The sequence below is a fragment of the Centroberyx affinis genome, unplaced genomic scaffold, assembly GCF_046629955.1.
Source record: "Centroberyx affinis isolate AG114_WGS23_722 - 3 ecotype Tasmania unplaced genomic scaffold, CSIRO-AGI_Caff_v1 ptg003834l_1, whole genome shotgun sequence".
Classification (NCBI taxonomy): Eukaryota; Metazoa; Chordata; class Actinopteri; order Beryciformes; family Berycidae; genus Centroberyx; species Centroberyx affinis.
The window spans coordinates 25001-39185 of NW_027281687.1; the positions used below are offsets into that span (position 1 = coordinate 25001).

Sequence of the window (14185 nt, forward strand, 5' to 3'; positions counted from 1 at the left end):
CCAATCAGGGCCGGTCTGTTTGACTGGGGAATTCAACCTCCGCTGCACAGCAGAGGATGTGGTCGCTGTCTGAGAGAGCGCAGTGCGGGTGTGTGTGTGTGTGTGTGTGTGTGTGTGTGTGTGTGTGTGCCTGTGTATGTGTGCGTGTGCGTGTGCGTGTGCGTGTGTGCGTGTGCGTGTGCGTGTGCGTGTGCTTGTGCGTGTGTGTGTGTGTGTGTGCGTGTGTGTGTGTGTGTGTGTGCCTGTGTGTGTGTGTGTGTGTTCCTAGTAACTGTTCGCTGCAGGAAAACCCAGCCTGGCAGAGACTTCTAGGAAACATACACACACACACACACACACACACACACACACACACACTGGTTTCATTCTGGTTTAACTGGAGAGCTACCAGTTAGTCACCATTTACTTGGAAGTCAACTTTCAGTGCAAGTGTGTGTGTGTGTGTGTGTGTGTGTGTGTGTGTGTGTGTGTGTGTGCACGTTTTAATATATTATTGAACATATATTCTAAACACTATTATATGTCTCTACACTGTAATTTTGATGCTATTTTGTGTTTTTTCATGACTGACATTGGGATCCTTGTGTGTTTCAGTACACAGTTCAGTCCATTTCCATCATACATACTTGCATCATACATAATGATTTTCGTACCGGTGTCATGTGCGACTCGAACAGTCACATGACCATCACAGGTGGCGTCCTGTCTCATCCTTAATGATGAGATTAACGGGCGAACCTGACGCAGCAGCGAGGCAAAACGTGTCGTTCGCTCCGGTGTTTTTTACTCGCTGAAGTGATTACATATTAAATAAGCCGAGACGAATTGCTCTGTGAGTTTTGACCTCCTGTGGAAACCCGAGCTGTGCAGAGATTTTAGATTTCTGTCCACTTCTGTCCCAAGTCTCTCAGTTTCCCACATTTCCCCCTGATATGAAAGTGCGATCCGCTATCTGGATAATGAACCGTCCAATCAGAGCTCTGCATTTACACCTGGTACAGTGTTTACATTCATTCTGGTTGTTTGCATTCTGTCGTGCTGTGGTCGGCTATCAGGCTATCACGTTTCTACCCTTCATAATGATGTTTCTACCTGCAGTGATGACGTTTCTACTTTCAGTGATGATGTTTCTACCCTAAGTAATGGTGTTTCTACCCAAAGTAATGACGTTTCTACCCAAAGTAATGGCGTTTCTACCCAAAGTAATGACGTTTCTACCCAAAGTAATGGCGTTTCTACCCAAAGTAATGGCGTTTCTACCCAAAGTAATGGCGTTTCTACCCAAAGTAATGGCGTTTCTACCCAAAGTAATGACGTTTCTACCCAAAGTAATGGCGTTTCTACCCAAAGTAATGACGTTTCTACCCAAAGTAATGGCATTTCTACCTATGGTGATGACATTTCTACCCAAAGTAATGGCCTTTCTACCCAAAGTAATGACGTTTCTACCCAAAGTAATGGCATTTCTACCCAAAGTAATGACGTTTCTACCCAAAGTAATGGCATTTCTACCCAAAGTAATGGCATTTCTACCTATGGTGATGACGTTTCTACCCAAAGTGATGCCGTTTCTACCAGAGGTGGGAGTAAGTCACACATGTGCAAGTCACAAGCAAGTCTCAAGTCTTAACCTTCAAGTCTCAAGCAAGTCCCAAGTCACTGTGGTGAGAATCAAGCAAGTCAAGTCGAGTCCCTGCTATAAGTCAAGCAAGACAAGTCAAGTCATTGCTCAGGTCAAGCAAGTCACAAGTCAAGTCATACGAAGTTCTGATGATCTACCCCAGATTTTGTTTCCACATTTAAATCAGTTAAAAGACAGCGGTCATGAAAAGTTGAGTTTTATTTTCAACATTGACATTTTACATACTTACATCTTATAAATCTTACTGGTATTTGACATTTTGTGGCAATCAATAACAAGCCTCCCAAATGAACAACAATGGAGAGTGGGGCTTTGAAATTATAATATAGCCCTATAGCTCTAAAGGGCTCTAAAGTGAAAGTAGTACGAAACAAAAAATTTACATCACAATGTTAAGCCTCCTGCCCTGGCTCCCCTTCAGCCAGGTAATAGTAACTTCTCAATATCAATATCTAGAAAAATGCAAATATTTAATAAAAGAAAAAAGTCAAGTCCTTTCGAGTCATCTGTCTCAAGTCTATGTCAAGTCTCAAGTCATGAATACCAAGTCAAAGTCAAGTCGAGTCTTTTATCAATGGTAGTCAAGCAAGTCTCAAGTCCTCAAATTTGCAACTCGCATCTGACTCGAGTCAAGTCATGTGACTCGAGTCCCCCACCTCTGGTTTCTACCCAAAGTGATGCCATTCTACTCATGGTGATGGCGTTTCTACCCAAAGTAATACTGTTTCTACTTTCAGTGATGACGTTTCTACTCATGGAGATGGTGTTTCTACCTGCGGCAATGGCATTTCTACCTTCAGTGATGACATTTCTACCCATGTGATGGTGTCTACTCATGATGAAAATGTTTCTATCCACTGTAATGATGTTTCTGCCTGCGATGACGACGTTTCTACCTGCGGTGATGACGTTTCTATCTGTTTTGATTGTGTTTCTACCTGCAACTGTGATGTTTCTACTTGTCACGATGACATTTCTACCCATGATGATGATGTTTCTACACTCTTCGATGACGTTTCTACCTTCAGCAATGGCAGTTCTACCCGCGTCTATTATGTTTCTACCAGCGGCGATGATGTTTGACGGCGTTTCTACCTGTGACCTATGACTCTGCCCACCGCAGTGATCATTTCTACCAACAGAGGTGATGTTTCCATTAGCAGTGATGACGTTTCTATCCATTTTGATGGTGTTTCTACCCACAGCAGTGATGTTTCTACTTGCTACTTTCTACTTTCTGAATGAAGTGATGTGATGTTTTAACTCACAATTATGTTTCTACCCACAACCGTAATGTTTCTATCTGTTTTGATGGTGTTTCTACCCACAATGATGATGTTTCTACCCACCATGGTGATGTTTCTACCCACCATGGTGATGTTTCTACCCACATTTCTTCTCAGCTTTTTTCTTTTTTTTATTTCTAAAATCAGCACCTTTCTATCTGTTTCTGACCTGGAGAGATTAATTCACATCTTTACATGTTCCCATCTGGATTATTGTATTTATTGTAACTCTGGTATTAGTGTAATTTGTTTCCCGTCTCCAGCTCTGTCTTATCTAGATCCAATGAAAGAAAAAATGTTACTCTTGTTCTATTCTTTTTAAGCCGGCTCCCTGTCCATTATGGAATCTAATCTAATCTAAATCCTGCCTGGTGCTCCTGGGTCTTCTGACCTCCTGGCATCCTGAGGTCCAGGTTAAGACTGATCGATGATGTCTCAGTCGAAATTTGTAAAACTTGTCTTAAAACGTAATTTTATTCACTTTCATGCTCTCCTGCTTACTGCTCTTATTTTCCTTATGTCTTAATTTTGCTGTCAGTGTTCCACGATCTGCTTCCTTTCTCCCAGTTATGTTACTCTGCTCCTTTATAAATCACTCTGGTTCAAACTGGTTTTTAAAGCACTGGTTTTTATAGCACTAGATAAAGTTGACTTGAATTTATGTTTCTATCCAGTGCTGTTCTAGCCTGGTATCCAGCCCCTATGAATCGCAGTTTTCAGCACTCTTCGAATTTGCATGGCGATTCATAAGGGTCTGGACGCAAGCCTATCCACTGGCAGTTATTTCGGACAGATACTGTCCGAGAGACCTGATTGGCTGGTCGATGTAGGCGGGACTAATCTACTGATGACGCCATTACAGAGCGCAGCAACCATAGCAACAACAACAACAACCAACATGGCAGCAGCACCGGAAAAGGAATTGGATGATAGCGAGCTAGATTTAGCGATTTCATCAGTCCTTAAAAAACGTAATGGCATCGATGAATTAAAACAGGAACAATCTGTGTGTTTAAAAGCCTTTTTCAGAGGTCAGGATGTTTTCACGCTGCTTCCCACCGGCTTTGGTCAGAGCTTCATTTACCTGCTCGCTCCTCTGCTGGCTGCAGAAACAGGACTGTGCCAAATCTTCTTGTTATTGTCATTTGTCCGTTGGTCGCTCTTATGGAAGATCGAGTGAAAGAGGCAAAATTTGGTATTTCTGCCTTGCGACTTGTAGTGGACTCTGCAAAGGACATACAGGAAGGACGAGGGAGGATCCAGCAGTCCTGGGGCCTGGAGCTCGACGACAAGCGGTAACAAATGACGACAAACGATATCGTCGCCGACGGTTAAGGATCAGTTGCTTTGAATTGTCGTTGACGAGGTTCATCTCACTCAAAAATGGTTTGTAGCCGACAACAATAACACACTGTTGTCTTCACTGGGAAGCGAACACCGCCATGATTGTTGTTGCTATGGCGCGCCTCCAGATTACGTCAATCTGCTTTGCTGCTGTGATCGGTCAAAGAGTTTGATCATTGAGAACTAACAGCAACCAATCGGTTGGGGCAAGAAATTACGTCACCGAATCAGTGGTGGATAGGCTGCGTCCAGACCGTTATGAATCACCATGCAAATTCGAAGAGTGCTGAAAACTGCGATTCATAGGGGCTGGACACCAGGCTAGTGCTGTTCCTACCTGTGGTGAAGATATTTCCACCAGCTGTGATGATGTTTCTAAACGATATTTCTACTTGCAACAACGTTTCTGTCCATGGACATTTCTACCTGCAGCAACATTGTTTTTATCTGCTGCGTTATCGTTTCTACCCGCACTGATGGCGCTTCTATCTCCTGCAATGCCATTTCTACCCTCGGTGATGATGTTTTCAACTGTAAGATGCCATTTCTACCCACAATGATAATGTCTGTACCTGTGTGATGGCGGATCTACCTGCTGCAATGACGTTTTTACCTGCGGTGCTGATGTTTCCTCCCCAAAGCGATGCCGTTTCTACCTTCAGCAGTAACACGTCTACCCTCGGCAATGATGTTTCTACCCACAGTGATAATGTCTATACACAAAGTGATTGTGTTTCCACTCATGATGCTTGATGCTGACTTTCTACCTACAGTGATGGTGTTTCCACTGACGTTTATACTACTTTTAATGGTGTTTCTACCCACGGAAGTGACATCTCTACCCATGGTGATCATGTTTCTACCCACGGAAGTGACATCTCTACCCATGGTGATCATGTTTCTACCCACGGAAGTGACATCTCTACCCATGGTGATCATGTTTCTACCCACAGAGATGCTGTTGCAAGATAAGATATTCAGATACATACGGCATTTTAAAGCTGCTCTATGTTTAACCATCAGTGTCTCATTATCATATTAATGAACCGGCTGCGATGATGTTTCTATACGATATTTCTACTTGCAACAACATTTCTAATGACTGTAAACCTGTTGGAGATGATTGTTCTCCTCTCTCTCACTCCATTTGTTAGTTCTAGTGTTTCTCCACATTAAGACTACATTTCCCATCAGCCCTGTTGCTTCCCACCCCCCCTCCCCCTCCCTGAAGAGGATCAACATGTTGGAAGTGATTTCTCCATCTTCCTTTCCCTCCTTCCACCATCTGCTGCCAGAAACTCTTTCAGCTTTAGCTCCGTTTGCTTTGAAGAACAGAACCTCTTCCTGTTTTGTGCCGTAAAGCGATCTAGCAGATTTCTCTGGCTAAGTCTGGGTTAAGAACTTTGTTGCTATAGCAACGAGTCGGCCTAACTGTCAGAGTGGGAAGTTTAATTACTGAAGCCGTTTCATACAAATTGGAAAATCTTTGGTTTTTGGAAAGCACCTGAAGACGAGAGAGAGTCTTTAGAGAGAGAAACATTAGAGATCTACAGCAGTCCAGAAGCATTAGGAACAGGTCAATATAAGAGTCCACAGCAAGTCTGACTTAAGGTCACATTTAAGTCTAAGACCAGGTCTATCTTTATGCAACTGGCCCCAGGTTTTACGTCCTGATGACATCACAGATTCATGTTGTTGATGTCAGTCGATCTACAGTCTGGGATTTGAACCGGCAACCTTCTGCTTCTCTAACCTCCAGGAAACATTGACACCATCATACAACACACAGTCCAATACTAACAATGAATAAAGACAATAATGTGGAACAAAATACAAACACACACACACACACACACACACACATATAAACTCGCTTACATGTACACTCACATGCACTCACACACACATACACACGCATACAGTCACATGCGCACACACACTTGCACACACAAACACAGTGTTCATACAGACACACACATGCATCTGCACAAAGGTTACATGAGGTTTTATGCACTTTTGCATCCCCCACTTGTGCGCATGCACACACACACACACACACACACACACACACACACACACACACACACACACACACACACACACACACACACACACAGAGTGGAAGCCCAGATCAGTGACGTTACTGCCTGACTAAGCACTGGTGGTTAGGCTAGCTTAGTGTGTGTGTGTGTGTATGTGTATGTGTGTGTGTGTGTGTGTGTGTGTGTGTGTGTGTGTGTGTGTGTGTGTGTGTGTGTGTGTCTGTGTGTGTGGGTGTGTGTGTGTCTCCTGCCCCATCTGACCAGGGAGTCTCCTGGCTGTGTGTGTGTGTGTGTGTGTTTAGCAGCAGTGGAGTGTGTTTTAGAGGAAAACTTGCGTTGATGCTGCCGTTTTTTGCTGAAACCCCACAGACCACAGAGCTACACACACACACACACACACACACACACACACACACACACACTGCAGTCTGCATAGAAAAGCTGCACACAGACACAGTGACAGACAGGGATACAGACGCTATAAATACAGACAGACAGGTAAACAGAGAATATCAGTGACTGTCACTCCTGCTCACTCTTCTTAACAGACTCTCACTCTCACACTCTGAATCACCGGGGTCTGTTGGTAGTACAGTTTGCAGTACAGTTTGCAGTACAGTTTGCAGTACAGTTTGCAGTACAGTTTGCAGTACAGTTTGCAGTACAGTTAGTAGTACAGTGTGTAGTACTGGTCCAGGATGTGTCTGCTAGTCTTACTGGGAGTTCTGGTCCTGTCCTGCGGTCCGGTTCAGTCCCGCTACTGCCGCTTCGTCTCCGAAAACCTGAAGCAAACCCATGAATCCATCGCAGAGCCGCTGGTGAGTAAAATGCTCCAGGACCTGGTCTGAACCGGTCTGAACTGGTCCCAACTGGTCTGAATCGGTCTGAGCCGGTCAATCAGTCTGTTCTGGTTTGTTCTGGTCTGTTCTGGTCCTGTCTGTCTGTTCTGGTCTCAACCAATCTGAACCGGTCTGAACTGGTCAGTACTGTTCTGTACTGGTCCGTTCTGCTCCGGTCTGGTCTGTACCGGTCTGTACTGGTCTGAACCAATCCAAACCTATAGTTATTATCATGATTTAATGGCTAACTAACAGTTAATTCATGATTAGTTAATTTCCTACATTGTTTACTAATTTATAGTAAATTACACAATGTAATTATTTAGTCATTAATTAATGACATGTTAATAATTAATAATTGACATATTGTATCATAAATGAAAAATGTAAATCCACAATTTGTGATCGCCTTCATTTATAGTTTGATTCTGATTGTCAGTACTGGTCTGGTCTGATCTGCTCTGTTCTGTTCTGGTCTGTACTGGTCTTTACTGTTCTGGTCTGTTCTGTTCTGTTCTGTACTGGTCTTTACTGGTCTTTACTGGTCTGTTCTGGTCTGTACTGGTCTTTACTGTTCTGGTCTGTTCTGGTCTTTACTGGTCTGTTCGGGTCTGTAATGGTCTTTACTGGTCTGGTTTGTTCTGGTCTGGTCTAAAGTGAGTTGGAACCTCCTCCATCAGTACAGACTCATGTTTCTCACAGAACTTTATTTTAAATTCTAGTCCAGATCTGAAAGTTTCCACAGATCCAAACAGAGCATCAAACATCTGGATTCTTTTAGATTTTGTTTTAGACACTGAGGACAGGAGGGAGGAAACGTGTTTCTCTAAGATACTTCAGGGGAAATTAAAGGGGAAACTCAGGGACCGAGGGGTTAAAATGTGTGTGTGTGTGTGTGTGTGTGTGTGTGTGTGTGTGTGTGTGTGTGTGTGTGTGTGAGAGAGAGAGAGAGAGAGAGTGTGTTTACCGTGTATTTAGTGCAGTGCGTAATAAAGTGTGTATTTCAGTGTTCTGTGTGTATTCAAGTATGTGTATGTTAAGATATGAATTGTTGTGTATTAACGTGTGTGTGTGTGTGTGCGTGTGTGTGTGTGTGTGTGTGTGTGTGTGTGTGTGTGTGTGTGTGTGTGTGTGTGTGTGTGTGTTAGGAGCTGAAGCAGCCGGTGGTCAGCAGTCGTCCGCTGTTCAGCCCTCTGATCCAGAGCATCAACGGGTCCTGCCAGGTACACACACACACACACACACACACACACACACACACACACACACACACACACACACTGATCCCACGGGCCTCTCTCCCCTGTCTCCCCTCTTCTCCTCTGTCTACTTCTATCCACTTGAATACAGGCGGTCTTCAATTATTATACAGATCACACAACCTATGATTAGGATAAAGAATCTTTTAATAGGTGTAGCAGTCTATTAAATAGTATTCTAATAAATACAATACAAAATGGGATAAAAAGTGTAGTGTATTTCTTGAGGGTTTAAAATTAAAAACAGTTAAAACATTCATTCACAAAGCTACAAACAAGAGACTCAGGGAATGAAAGAGAGACGGGGTCTAATTTAGGTTTTGTGTATAATACATTTTTGTTGCATTATTAAGGTTTTTTTCTTGCTTATAGTTTGTTTTTCCTTCGATTATTTTCCGTTCCACCCGGTCTCTCTTCCAGCCCCCAACACAAGAACAGGGGTCACTTCTACATACATGAGTGATGCTGTACACTGGAAGGTTTTGATTCTGAAGGATTCTGGCGTGTGCCCGTGCATGCGGGGCATATTATATCTCCTAACCCAGTGATTCTCAACCTTTTTCATATCAAGGACCCCTTATTTAGTCCACATTAGAGCCACGGACCCCCAAATTGATGAGATTTTGTGTCTCAGACCCAAATCTGAACGTCTACCTATTGTCAGATATGATTTTGTCTAGAATTCCATGACTATCTGTATTTTACGTAGAGAGATGACAGTGAAACTATGATCAAAATAATAATTCTTCTACATTCTCAAATTGTGTTAATTAAATAATGGTGAAGTTTAACAATTAACAATTTGCTGGGGACCCCCTGGAACCCCCTCAAGGACCCCTGGTGGTCCCCGGACCCACGTTGAGAACCACTGTCCTAACCTAACCCTAACCCAACCGACCCTGACCCTGACCCTGACCCTGACCCTTACCCTGACCCTGACCCTGACCCTGACCCTGATCCTGACCCTGACCCTGACCCTGACCCTTACCCTGACCCTGACCCTGACCCTGACCCTGACCCTGACCCTGACCCTGACCCTGACCCTACCAAACAGTGAGGCTGCAGACTGACCGCCAGGCGTTTCTTCCTCTCCTCCACAGAGAAGAGAGCAGGTCTTGGTGATCAACGCCACGCTGGACGTCTACCTGCGCATCTTCTCCAGCGTTCTGCAACAGAACCAGAACCAGAACCAGATCCCGGGGCAGAACCCGGTGCTCCTGGACCAGCTGCCTGCTGAGTCCAGGTCGCAGGTCCTGTCTGCCCTTGTGGATCTGCAGCAGAAGATGATGAAGCTGAAGAAACACCTGAACCTGGAGAGAGAAGACACTCTGAAGAGCGTGCTCAGTACGCTGGACAAGATGGATGTACGGACAACTGTCTGTCTGCCTGTCTGTCTGCCTGTCTGTCTGTCTGCCTGTCTGTCTGTCTGTCTGTCTGTCTGTCTGTCTGCCTGCCTGTCTGTCTGCCTGTCTGTCTGTCTGTCTGTCTGTCTGCCTGCCTGTCTGTCTGTCTGTCTGTCTGTCTGTCTGTCTGCCTGTCTGCCTGTCTGTCTGCCTGTCTGCCTCTCTGTCTGTCTGTCTGTCTGTCTGTCTCTACTGTGTGGAAGCAATGGAAACTAGAGCCACGTAGAACCCTAGAACCCTACATCTAGACCCTTATCCTAACCAGACCTAGACTCAGACTCCTCCCCTAGACTCCTAGAACCTAGACTCCTCAATACCTAGGCTCCTACAACCTAGACTCCTCAATACCTAGACCCCTAGAACCTAGACTCCTCAATACCTAGACTCCTAGAACCTAGACTCCTCAATACCTAGACTCCTAGAACCTAGTCTCCTCAATACCTAGACTCCTAGAACCTAGACTCCTCAATACCTAGACTCCTAGAACCTAGACTCCTCCTTACCTAGACTCCTAGAACCTAGACTCCTCAATACCTAGACCCCTTAATACCTAGACTCCTAGAACCTAGACTCCTCAATACCTAGACTCCTCAATACCTAGACTCCTAGAACCTAGACTCCTCAATACCTAGACTCCTAGAACCTAGAATCTGCAAAACATGGACTCCTAGAACCTAGACTCCTCAAAACCTGGACTCCTAGACCTCTAACACTGTAGCTCCCTTGACTCCTACAGCCGAGACTCCTAGACTTAGACCTTGAAACCCTAGGCTCTAGAAACCTTGACCTTAGAACTCAAACTCTAGAACCCTAGGCCCTGAAACCAAAGACTAACTGACTAACTCTCTCTCTCTCTCTCTCTCTCTCTCTCTCTCTCTCTCTCTCTCTGTCTCTCTCTCTCTCTCTGTCTCTCTCTCTCTCTCTCCAGGTGGATGACTTGATCGTCCAGAAAAAGGCTCTAGCTGAGTTCACACTGGTTTACCAGGCGGCTTCTGTGATTGGCTCCAAGCACTGTTGACCCGCCCACTCCTCCTCAGCTGACTGACACCTGAAAGCTCCAATCAGACGACAGGAACGGCTAGAAATGATTCAAGAAACAGAAGATTATTAATTACTGTAACTTTTAATTTAATAATAATTTATTTTTCCAAGACAACGAATTAACCTCATTTGCATAATTTCAATTAGTTGATGAGTTTATTATGCTTATTATAACCGGATATGGTGTGTCAAGTTTGTTTCCATGAAAACTCCAGACTCATTTACATAACTTTACATATTTATTTGTTATTCAAGAGGGAATTTAAGATTAGTGAGTTTGGAGTTTAAATATTCACTTATTTGACTTTTATTTATTTGGTATTTTTTAACTTTTATTTATAATTGAATGTATTTTATTTATAATCTTTAATTTAATTATTAATTTAATAGTTCATTTAATTTATTTCTTACTGTATTTGATCTGTATCTGGTTAATCTGAATAAAAGCAGAAATCAGCACCAGTTCTGAGGAATTGTCCTGTTGTTCTCCCAAAACCAGCAAAACCAGCAAAACCAGCAAAACAATTAATACTAGCAAAACCAGCAAGTCCAAAATGTGTTTTTACATTTCCCTGTTCTTCTCCAGACAAGACACACACACACACATTAACATCATTAACACATCATTAACAGGTTTTATATGTTTAGTATTTGTTTTGGTTGTAAACTGCTTTGGCGGTAATGTGTCTGATAAACCTGATGAACTGAGACTGAAAGTGAGGAAAGGGAAGAGAGAGAGAGGGAGAGAGAGAGAGGGAGAGAGAGAGAGACATTACAGACTCAGATTCTATTACAGACTTCTTCAGTGTGGTATAGGGGGAAAGATCTATGATATTAAATCAATGTCTAAGACGAGGCGTCCGCCAAGGATGCAGCCTGAGCCCAACACTGTTTAATATCTATATAAATGAACTGGCAGGACAGTTGGACCAAAGTGCAGCTCCAGGTCTTTTTCTCCTAGACAGAGAAGTTAAATGCCTGTTTTATGCAGATGATTTGGTTTTGCTGTCTCCAACAAAACAAGGACTCCAGCAACAATTAGACGTGCTACAAGAATACTGCCAGAACTGGGCCCTGGCAGTAAATCTAAAGAAAACCAATATCATGATCTTCCAAAAGAGGCCCAGGTGTCAGGAGACCAGACCCCAGTTTACAATTACAATTACAATTTCACATTTGGCAGATGCTTTTATCCAAAGTGACTTACACATGAGATTTTCATACAACACAAGCAAGGATCTAGTTAGGAGAGAACAACGAGAGTAAGAGCTATAGAGCTAAGATCTGGTCCAACAGGACATAGGTGCTACGAGGCAGTGCTATGAGGCAATGCATAGAGTGCATAGAAGCAATTTTTATTTATTTATTTATTTATTTTTTGTTTGGTTACCCGGGCCATTAGGTGAGAAGGTATTCGCTAAAGAGCTGGGTCTTTAGCCTTTTCTTAAGGATTGAGAGGGACTCTGCGGATCGAATGGAGTTTGGTAACTCGTTCCACCACCGGGCAACCACAGAAGAAGAGTCTGGATAGAGACTCAGGGCCTTGCTCTGGTGGCAGAGGAGGAACCACAGAAGAAGAGTCTGGATAGAGACTTAGGGCCTTGCTGTGGCGGCAGCATCAGGCGCCGCTCCTTGGCAGAGCGTAGTGAGCGGGAGGGAGCATAGACCTGAACGAGGGAGTTCAGGTCGGTCGGAGCCATTTTGGTTATTGTTTTGTAGGCGAGCATCAAGGACTTGAACTGGATGCGGGCGACTGGGAGCCAGAGGAGGGAGATGAACAGCGGAGTGACATGTGCTCTGTTGGGCCGGGTGAAGACCGGACGCTCCGCCTGTTCTGGATCATCTGCAGAGGTTTGAGCTACATGCCGGGAGCCCTGCCAGGAAGGAGCTGCAGGAGTCAAGGCTGATATCACAAGAGCCTGAACCAGGAGTTGTGCTGCATGTTCAGACAGGTAGGGTCTGATCTTCCTGATGTTGTTCAGAGCAAATCAGGATGACCGAGCAACAGAAGCCACATGATCCTTGAAGGTTAGGTTAGTTTACCATAGAAAGTACCAGTATAGACCACACCATGAGCCGCACCATGAGCTACACCATGAGCTACACCATGAGCTACACCATGAGCCACACCATGAGCCACACCATGAGCCACACCGTGAGCCACACCGTGAGCTACACCGTGAGCTACACCATGAGCTACACCTACCTCGGTCTTACAATTACAGCCTCAGGGAGTTTCAGCCTGGCAGTGAATGCACTAAAAGAAAAAGCTCAAAGAGCCCTTTATGCTATAAAAACAAAACTTTATAATATCCAAATTCAAATTAAAATCTGGCCAACAGAAGCCTTACATGCAGAATTCTGCCGCACTTCCTCCTAAAATGTGAAAAACTCAAATCAGCCAGAGAAATCTACTTTAACAAGTTCAGCTCCAAGTCTCCACTTCAGAGCTTGATGATCAGTCAAAGCTGCGACTTCTACTAGCAGAGGGAAACACAGCAGACCTGAGGTCAGTTTGGAGAAACTTGCCACAACCTGAGGAACAGTGAGGGACCAATACACTTTTATCTTATTTATTTATTTATTTAATTTTTCTTTTTTTATTAACATAATCATTATCTCTCAATATCTTGAAACCCAACATATTTGATATTTTTCTCTTTGAATGTTATTGTGTCCTGCATATAAAATGTGTGTGACCCTTGTTACCAACAAACATTAATTCCTTCACACAGTTTACTGATCCTCACATCCTCACTGTGATGGAGGCTCTGGGTTCAGGAGCTGAACACACTCTCACACACACGCACACACACACACACACACGCACACACACACACACACACACACACACACACACACACAGACGCACACCTAGACTGATATTCATCTTGATGCTTTGGCAATATTGTCTGTGAACTTTCATTCCAATAAAGCACATTGAGTTGAATTGAATTGAATTGAGAGAGAGAGAGAGAGAGAGAAAGAGAGTATTTGTGATATTATAGATATTTCACTGTGTTGGTCACAGTTTCTATCCTGTCATGTTAATAAAGCAGTTGTGAACTGAACTGAACTGAATTGAGAGAGAGAGAGAAAGTGAGAATGAGGAAGAGAGACATAGAAAGACACAGAGAGAGAGCGAAAGAGAGGAAGAGAGAGCGAGAGGGACAGAGAGAGAGAGGAAGAGAGAGGAAGAGAGAGAGAGAGAGGAAGAGAGAGAGACAGAGAGAGAGGAAGAGAGAGAGAGAGTGAGAGAGGAAGAGAGAGAGAGAGAGAGAGGAAGAGAGAGAGACAGAGAGAGAGGAAGAGAGAGAGAGAGAGGAAGA

General features: G+C 43.9%; 1 protein-coding gene across 1 annotated transcript; it reads left to right on the plus strand.

Moving 5' to 3' along the window:
- The first annotated feature begins 6857 nt into the window (after positions 1-6857).
- Positions 6858-11110, plus strand: LOC139662540 (interferon gamma 1-like). Its single transcript, XM_071541216.1, has 4 exons — positions 6858-7132; positions 8302-8376; positions 9513-9776; positions 10744-11110. Exons 1-4 carry the CDS (start codon positions 7013-7015, stop codon positions 10831-10833), a joined length of 549 nt encoding a protein of 182 aa, XP_071397317.1. The 5' UTR covers positions 6858-7012; the 3' UTR covers positions 10834-11110.
- Positions 11111-14185: the final 3075 nt, after the last annotated feature.

Excerpts from the sequence above, each read along its gene's own strand:
- LOC139662540 (XM_071541216.1), top strand. The coding sequence starts at position 7,013 with ATGTGTCTGCTAGTCTTACTGGGAGTTCTGGTCCTGTCCTGCGGTCCG. Across the intron at positions 8,377-9,512 it reads GCATCAACGGGTCCTGCCAG|AGAAGAGAGCAGGTCTTGGT; the intron begins GTACACACACAC and ends TCTCCTCCACAG. Across the intron at positions 9,777-10,743 it reads GTACGCTGGACAAGATGGAT|GTGGATGACTTGATCGTCCA; the intron begins GTACGGACAACT and ends CTCTCTCTCCAG.